Genomic DNA, 9,420 nt, shown 5'->3' on the forward strand with positions numbered 1-9,420 from the left:
AAAGAAAAAGACTCCAAGGATATGCAAGGCTATCTGGCTGGTGGGTTTATTGCATTTGCAGAAAGTATTACTAAGCGTACGTCCTTATATTCAATTTTTATTAGCAGACGCATTAGTTCATTAACTAACCATTCTATGTAAGCACATGTGCTATTTTCAAGTAGGTGATAAGCAATCAGAATTATTTTACCATCTTTTATCTTCTAGTTCTTACTATGTTGCTAGACTGTAGATAAGCCATACTGGATTGCCCGACGATTCTCCAATCAATGCCCCCAGCTAGGTACCCCGAAAACACATGCTCTGCTTGTATCCTAGGCACAAGCAGGACCAACCCACTATCCTCCTGTCACGGGGTCTAGGTCTCCATCCAAACTGGGACTCTAAGCCCCCGCCTCTGAGTCCCAGACTCAGTGCGGTACAATGACCTCCACCCAAAAACCACCCTGACAGTCGGTTCGGAAAGAGCCGAAACCCATGACAAGAGAGTAACAAGTCTTTCCTGTGCCCATACCCAAGTATGTGCTCGGGATAATAAGTCTGTAATCTGCCTAGAACCCAATGCAATGGCCGGTCCTTAACCGACACAGATAGGGAAAATAGTGTAACCAAGCTATATCCCGTTGGCTGCAGGACACAACCTCTTACATCCACAAATACCCAAACCATATCCCTGCCTGGTCTCCATTTTTCCTTTCATCATTCATATATTCCAAGTAATAATAATTCAGTAGAATATTTTCTATCTCTCGCGAGTGACAGGCAATCACTCGACTTCTACCGTAGTCCTATAGTATAGCAATCTACACGATCCTGTCATACTAGTAAGACCCATAGGATTATATATATATATATATGCAAGTGGGTTTCATTCAACTCCTTAAAACTTAATGTACAAATATAATTTAAAGTGTAGAAAGGTAGGGGTTATGCATCGGGGCTTGCTTGGGTAAGATATATACTAAAAAGTTAGTATCTGCATCTTCAGATCATCCACCATCAACTGAATAGAAAGCCCATTGCATCATCTCCTAGAGAGAATACCATTACACCATCTTTAGATTTTCAATCATCCTTCAATTGATCCATTGATCCATCATCGTACCTATATGATATGCATTGATGCAAATGCATAAATGTAAATAATCAACGACAGTCAAAATGCTTAGAAATTTGATCACGCCTCATAAGCTAACGAGACAGCTCTAACGCTGGTCTACGTATCCCTGTCGTCAAGTAAGGCTTGTTCCTGGAACTGCTTTTGTTTTATAAACCCCCAATTATTTTTGACATTTGATTGATTAAATATATATTTACTCACTAGGGCTCATTTAGTTACCTTAACTAATCCCTAAGGGTCTACAAAAATTGCAGTGAATACCTAATATTGCTAGGAACCTACTATAAAAATTTTAGATCCAATACTATTACCAATTTATCACAATAATTCCTATAATTTTATATTTTTACAATAAAAAGTATCTCAAATTAATTATATAGCTTCCAAGAATATTACCAAACTATGTGAACAAAATATACTAACAGATAGATCATGATTTTAGAAAACTAATAAAATTGGTTTCATAACTTTTGGACTCCTAAATGATTTTATATTTAAATAACAAAATCAGCTCAGAATTTATATTATGAAATCTTTACTAATTCCTTGGAAAAAGAAAAGAACACTGTGGCCCACTTGGCCCACGGCGAGCATGGCCTCAGCGTGGCCCATGGCCGGCGAGCCAGCTCGGCCCGCAGGCGCACAGCGCGCGGCCCAGGAGCGGGTGGCACGAGGCTAGCCCAGACGGGGCGAACACGGCCCAAGCAGTGCGGACGCGAGCGGCCTAGCGCGAGCGGTGGCAGGCCAGCCTAGCGCGGCGACACCAGTCCATCCCAGACGGACGTGTGGCCCAGGCGAGGCAGGCAGTGACGGCCCATTTGCTAAAGGCCCCCGAGCTTACCTGAAATTAACTACGTCCTTATTTACAAACCAATGAGTCTAGCATTTTTGCAAAATGAACCCAATAAAGAATTCTATTTGCGCTTCCTCACCTTCTTTCCCTCCTCAAAATAGAGCATGAGCAGCGGACGGCGGCTCCAGATGATTTCTGTTGGAGGGGCGGCGGCCAGGTGGCACAGGAGTAGCAGCGGGCCCTGCCGTGCATGTGGTCATCGACGACAAGGCCCGAGGCAGCCCATGGCACGGCGGCCACGCACGCACATGGGCAGCCACGGGCTATGACGGCGAAGGTTAAGCGGCTCAGCGGTGGGGGCGATTTGCTGGCTCCAAGGAGCAGGCGGGCCGGCGCGGATGAGCGGCGCGTGCTCGTGGTGCGCCTTAGCAGTAGCCGGGACACCGACGCGGGGGCACGGGAGGAGCCGTGGGAAGGTAGCGCTGCGGAGTCGCAGGGTAGCTCCTCGGTGGGCCTGGCGCGCTTGCACGCATGGTTGTGGTAGTGGAAGCAGCCACGATGGGCACGGAGGAGTGAGGCGAGGCAAAGCCATGCATGGGCTTTGATAAGTGGGAACCGAGTGGCGTGGGGGGGAAGCAGGAGCTAGGGCTACGGCTCCAGCGTGGGCCGAGTAGCTCGCACATGCCCACGCACACACGCGAGGGGGCAGGGCAACAGCGGGCGTGGCCAAGGCGTGCTGCGGGGCAGCGGGCAGGTCGCGGTCCGGCCGGGCGCTACGGCACAGGCGCACCAAGGAGCAGCGGGTCCAGCACGGGATCAGGGGTACGTGTGCGCTCACGCGGGGGAGGGCTGGCACTAGATAGCGTGGCCCCGGCGGGTGCTGCGGGGGGGGGGGGGAGGCGTGACGACTGCGCTCTTGGCTCGAGCGGCCATGGATGGGTGCCTCGGGTGCAGGATGGTGAGGGAGAGGTGAAGGAGTCCTCATTCGGGGTAGATAGGGAGCACACGGTGGCTATGCAAGCAAAGCAGTACACGGCAGCAGTAGGCCAACCATCTTTCTTAAAGGCAAAAGACAGCGGTAGCGTGGCAGCAGCAAGGATGCTTGCACAAGGCACTGGGCACATGACAACAGTGGTATGGATAGGGCGACTCAACCTGGCGGGACGCGAAGGCAGACAACAACACTGCGACTAGGACAAAAGCGCGATGAGACAGCTGAGGTAGACCATGGTTGAGCGATAGTGGTGGCACACGTGCTGGCACTGCGTAACTCATGGCCAGGGAGATCATGCGCGCATAGTGCCATTAAGGCGGCGATAGCGCTGTGCAGGGAGGGGCATCCCCATGTGCGTGTAGCAATGGCATCGGCAGCCGACAGCGTCACAGTGATGCAGGGGCCCGGAAGCGATGTGAGACGATAGGAGCATAGCGCAGAGCGAGGCAGTGGCAGCGGCCGGGCTGGCTGGAACGACGTCACACATGCTTTTAAAAGCAAACCTCAAACAACTTACTAATGCAACGAAGGCTCAAGTACACACTTTGATGCAACAAATCATACCAAAACACAAAACTAAGATTTAAATTTTTTTGTTAGAATTCAAAAGCCAAAAATAGCATTTTTATCTACTAAACTTGCACTTCAAACTTTTATCTAAGTATGAATTACAAGCTATATTTTATTTGGTTTATAAAAATTGTTTTTTACACTTAATCCCATAGAATAAACCATCCGCTACTTATTTGCTAGAATTGTTGTTTGACATTCCTAAATATTTTTATGCACTGAATAATTTAACTTGGACATTTATATGGGTCTACAAAAGTGAGTCACACAGGATCCACTTATCACTTCAAGTTTGTTTTAAATCAAAATTTGAGGAACTCATTTTTGGAATTTTTTATTAGGCCTAAATCTCGGTGCTAAACAAGATCGTAACACCAGGGGTGTTACGGTTGTGGTGGTAATACATATGATAGTGCTACTCCTTAGATTATCACTTTGTTGTAATACTATGGATTTTTCTTTGAGGAAAATCATGGTTCATTTCAATCAATCTAATATGTTGGTCAAACACATCTCTTACAACTTAGACCATGGCGTAAGAGGCCTTTTTTATCTTCTTTTGTAGTTTGACAACTCTATTTATAGTTGCACTCATGTGTGTGATGATTGTTTGTGTCACATCATAGCTTGGAGAGCCATGGAGACAAGGGAAAGGTTCTATAGAATAGAATGTGATGGTAACGAAGGCAGTCTTACACTCATGCATCACTGTCTTCGATAACGCCATCCTGCATAATGTGCAGTAGTTCCATCATCATCATCAACCAGAACTATTGCATTAACGACAACTATCCCCATGAAGTGTGGGTCTAGGCATAAAGCTTATTGGTGTTTCCATGGAAGTGGCCTGACGAGATGTGAGAATTCAACTATATGCTGATATGTTGAAGCTTGAGCACTTTAGGCTAACCTAAGTGCCTAGAATCAATATAGTTCCAACAACAAAGTGAAAATGAACCTTTTTGATTGGAACACTAGAATGCATAACATTTGGATTTTAGTCAGCAATAAACCAGTTACACATAATATCTTCTCTTGTAGAAAAACCAATCTTAATGGATACATAGGCCAACTTGAATGGCAACCGCAAACATTGTGTTATTTCCATACAAATCAAAGGCATAACAAGGGTGACAACATAACTGAGAACCATTTACTATAGGAAGTATGTTAGCTTTTGCCCATTCCTTGACCCACTTTTGCCATATAGCTCATTCCATTGCTTGATCTCATTCATGACTACACCATCACTAGCAAAGCTTGCAGAGACCTGTGTAGTGTTAGAGTCATAATATTTTATCAGTTTGTCCCCTTGGTAATAAGGTCTACCAAATAATAATATAAAATCATAAGTTGTAGACTATAAAACATGCAAACTAGTTTGCAACACTTACTTCATCTTTGGCCTGCTTCAGGTCCTCCATGGTTAATGGCCTGAGGGTGATTACCTCATCCATTTCATCCTCCTCGCCCTCCTCTAAAATAGCTTCCATGTCTTTGTTGTCTTTTGGCTTTTCCTTCTTGCTTTCTTCATTGTGTGGGTTCTCAACACGCACATTCTTCCCTTTCACTTCCTTTTCCTTCTTGTCCTAAGAAATAAACATAATCATATCATGTAACATGATGTGACTCTGGCATCAAATGTTGACAATATCTATATTGATATCTTTATTACCCTTTTTTGGTGACATGTTATACTTCTACATGTTTCAATCAACAAAGTGTGTTATTCTTAACTATGCAAAAATAATGATCCTTGGTACAATTCATTAAAATTTAACAAGGGGTTGTGTTTGTCCTTTGTCTTACCGTCTTCATTTGTTTTTCTTTCTGAAGTAGCTCTCGAATAGGACAATAAGCGGCCGCCACACAAAGATTCTAGGGAAATAGAGATTTAGTAAATCAAAGAATGACCTTCGAATAATGAACATTAAGATTAGCATGCGAACCTTTAGATCACTACCGCTGTATCCCTCAGTCATTTTGCCAAGTTCCTTGAAGTCTATACGTTCAATGTTTTCTTTGGACAGCAACTTATGCAAAATTAATTCTCTACTCTCAAGAGTCGGGAGACCAACCATTATCCTATTTGAAGCCACATGATACATCAGTGAATAGTCTAGAGATGATGTAATTTGATCAAGATCATAAATTTTAGAAACAGCAAAGTTTTAAACACACCTGTGCTCGAATCGCCTGATGATTGCATCATCAAGGTCAAAAGGTCGGTTTGTCGCGGCAAGGACAAGAATGTTTTCACTTGGTTTGGATAAGACTCCATCCCAATGCATCATGAATTCATTCTTGATCCTCCTTGATACCTCATTTTCATTTGAACGTTCACGTGTCCCTAGCATGCCGTCTACCTCATCCATGAAAATGATGGCTGGTGCAATTTTGGCAGCTAAACTGAACAACGCTTGGATGCTCTTCTCGGCCTCTCCACACCATTTTGACATGATGGTAGATAATGAGATGTTCATGAAGCTAGCACCAGCTTCATTGGCTATAGCTTTAGCAAGCATAGTTTTACCCGTTCCAGGTGGTCCAAACAATAGAATTCCCCTGCATGGTTTTAATAGACCACCATTGAAGAGATTGGGCCGTTGAAGTGGAAGCATGACAAGCTCCCAAATTGATTCTTTGATATCAGCTAGTGCTCCAATGTCATCAAATGTCACTCCTGTTTCACTAGCAGGGATCACTAATTCTCTTATCTGCTTTTCATATTCATTGTATTTAGTGACCTGTAAGGAAATAGGCAAATATGTAAATGGTAAATACATCATCTTACACTATTTCTATGAATGTAATATTATATTGTTTCCTTTACATCAGGAAATGAGAAAAGCAAAAAATTGTTGCTTAATGAAAAATATGGGATACCTTTGAGTCGTCTTTTGTTTCAACTAAAACTTTCTCAAGGTTACTTTCTTGAAAAATTCTTAATCCATAACATAAACTGCTCAAGAATGATGTTGTTAGCAAAAGTATGTTAAAAGAACTAACAAATAGTTCATCATGAATTTAGGATCAATTAACTAACCTCGTTGAAGATAGAATAAGCCTCCCATTTCTGTACTTAGGGTCTTGGTTATTCATTAAATGGTATGAGACTGCTGGGGCTAAAATATCCTCTAGGTAACTTGCAATTTCTACATAATCATCTAGGGAGATAGAACTCAAATCATCACACTCCAAATTATATGATGACAAACCCCCTACAATTTGATGTTTAAGTATTTCATCCTGAGCTTTTATCATATCATTTCGCATTTGTCTTGTCCATCTCTGAAGATGGGCCTCTTCATTGGGAGGCCCAGTCTCCAGGATGTACGGGAATAGATCAGTTAGATCCTTATTAATGCCATCAATATCTTGATTGTCATCAAGGAAGTGTGAACCGATTATCAAAACTCTTCCAAATTGTTTGTTCAACATCTTCTGGAACATACAAAATGCTCTCGGTGAAGTACGAAGGATAATATCAACATCCCTAATATAAAGAATAATCGGGCTACATGCAGAAGCCGAAACAACGATCTGCAAAATTGGTTTAATATATCAATTCATAATATAAGTACTACATTCCATCGTCAATTATGCATGTGAATCTTGATTTACCTTGTAAAGGCACTGTAAGAGAATTTTCACATCCAAGTTCCAGACTGGAGCACTAAAACCTTCATTAGAAAAAGGAACCATAAATAACTCATGCGTACAAATTGTTCCTTGCTATCAATAGTATACTACATCCAAAATAAGAAACACAATTTATGGATAATGTAGAAAAGCTTTAAGCTTAAAATTTTAAGTTGGACGAATTGATATAAATAGACCATTTTAGTTTACCAAGTCATAGTTTCTTAGAAATTGATGGAATCTAGCAGTCATGCTTTTATTAATTTGTCTCATGCATGAAAATAGTTTTGGCACAGATGAGCTAGTCAATAAGAACTTTGACTCACCACCACTACCATCATCATCATCGTCGTCGTCATCATTGTCTTCACTGGATTCTAAGTCTTTGTTCTTTTCATTAGATAATAAGGACGTGTATTCCCCAACTGACTTCATGTTCTTACAATGAACACATCTGTTGACAAAGACCAAAAAATGGTAAAGAGGGACAAACTATTATCAAAGGTCAAGTTTCATTGCACCACAGATGTGTTACCTTGTGTTTAAATCACGATTACCCTTTACATGATCCACTGATCCTGCAGCAATATTTCATGACAACACAATCATAATACCATGCTTGGTTATGACTTACAAGATGCATGTAACAAGCAAAGAAGTTAATAGGAAAAGTTGTGTGAAAAACAAAGGTTGCATACATCACATCATAAATATTGGTCTACAAGAAGAAGCCATAAATTAACTAGTATCAAACAAAAAGAATAATAATGTGATACCTATTGACTCATCCTTCTTGCAAAATATGCTTAAAGATCCAACAAAATCATACACTTTTTCCAAGGCTGACATAGTTTTGGATCTTATAGGAACCTAGATCAAGAATGGACAAGAGTCGGTTAGTTAAATCATCAAAAGTTTAGCGCATTGCCAGAATTAAAAAAAATATACACACAAGTGTCTCCAAGTGTTAGATGTGGACAAACTATTATTGTCCTTTTTCAAGGACCCCATGGCTCATGTGAAGCATGAAGCCAACTTACTTCTGATTATGTTTTGTAATGGGGAAAATGTTGAAAAATCTAACTACAAAGGGTGGTGATATTGACACCCATCAATCAATTATATGAAAAGAGAATGTAGGACCACCCAATCAACTAAAACACTATACTCAAAATCATTAATAAAATGTACCATACAAACTAAAGGTATTATCTCTATGTAAATCAATAATAAGGTGAAACAAGAACCAACTTCAACCTGTGCATTGCTTGAGCCACCATATTTGTGCTGGATCTGTTCAACAACAAGAAGAGGTTTATGGTAATATTAGGGAAAGGGGAAAGTGAAACTACCATCCAAATAGTATCAAGCTAACCTGATGCAAGAACTCAAAGATATCCAGTGCTAATAGACGTGCATTGAATTGGTTGGCAATGGCCTTGGCAAGTGACCGCAGGCACGTCTCTGTAGTAAGACATCGTGTTGTCAAAACATGATCCAACCCAAAAGAGCATGCATGTATGCGTAAGCAAACCTGATTGACCACAAAGTAGTATGGTGCGGCTTGAGTCCTTGAATACTTTGATGTGCTTTGGCAAAAAAGTTTGACTTAGGTAGGGGAATGCTGCGCTCATGAGCGCCAGCCTCATTTCCTCGCTAAGAAATAGGGGGAACAAAATCTTAATCATTTATGGTTCATCAAACATGAATCCAATTTCTTTTGACCCAAATTGATGCGATCCCTAAAGTAGCCACCCTAATCCTACCAATCAATCCAACATAACTATAGACTAATCAGATCGCTATTTATTTTTCCAATCGAAACAAGGAAGGTAAAAAGGATGTAAAAAACCACACATGCACCTGAGATAATATGGGAAGTCGGAAAAGGAAATTTTGGTCTCTTGCCCATCAACAAGGAGGCGTCGAAGCTCTGATTCGATATCTACAGCTGTTGCGCCGCCACCCATGGTCATGTCCCCTCCTGATGAAGATGCCATGAGTTGTGTCGACGCCAGGCCAAGGCTGACACCCAATCCTACGCCTATGCCTACTGCGGACACGAACAAGCTACCATTGCTACTACTGTTCTCCATGGTTTGCACAAGGGCATGCAACTTGGTGGTGGGATAGGGATGGACTCTTAGGTGACAAAACACTCAACACTGAGTGGGGTTGTTGTTGTTGGTGCTCTATGATTGAGGAGAGATGTGGTATTTATAGAAGGAGACGAGGGTTGTGGTGGGGATCAACTCTGTCAAGTCTTTGAGGGTCTAGGTCAAGTAGGTCAGTAGGTATTAT

At 42.0% G+C, this 9,420-nt stretch overlaps 1 protein-coding gene across 1 annotated transcript; it reads right to left on the bottom strand.

Annotated features, from left to right (window-relative positions):
• Nucleotides 1–4,633: 4,633 nt before the first annotated feature.
• LOC136450150 (uncharacterized) lies at nt 4,634–9,215 on the bottom strand. The gene is made up of 15 exons (XM_066450490.1): nt 8,983–9,215; nt 8,654–8,775; nt 8,495–8,583; nt 8,377–8,412; nt 7,896–7,989; nt 7,655–7,697; nt 7,446–7,573; nt 7,102–7,160; nt 6,524–7,020; nt 6,364–6,439; nt 5,659–6,224; nt 5,427–5,562; nt 5,287–5,355; nt 4,872–5,066; nt 4,634–4,747 (listed from the first exon to the last, which is right to left on the bottom strand). The coding sequence occupies exons 1-15, from the start codon at nt 9,213–9,215 to the stop codon at nt 4,634–4,636; spliced, it is 2,457 nt and encodes an 818-aa protein (XP_066306587.1).
• Nucleotides 9,216–9,420: the final 205 nt, after the last annotated feature.

The sequence above is a fragment of the Miscanthus floridulus genome, chromosome 5 (genome assembly GCF_019320115.1).
Source record: "Miscanthus floridulus cultivar M001 chromosome 5, ASM1932011v1, whole genome shotgun sequence".
Lineage (NCBI taxonomy): Eukaryota > Viridiplantae > Streptophyta > Magnoliopsida > Poales > Poaceae > Miscanthus > Miscanthus floridulus.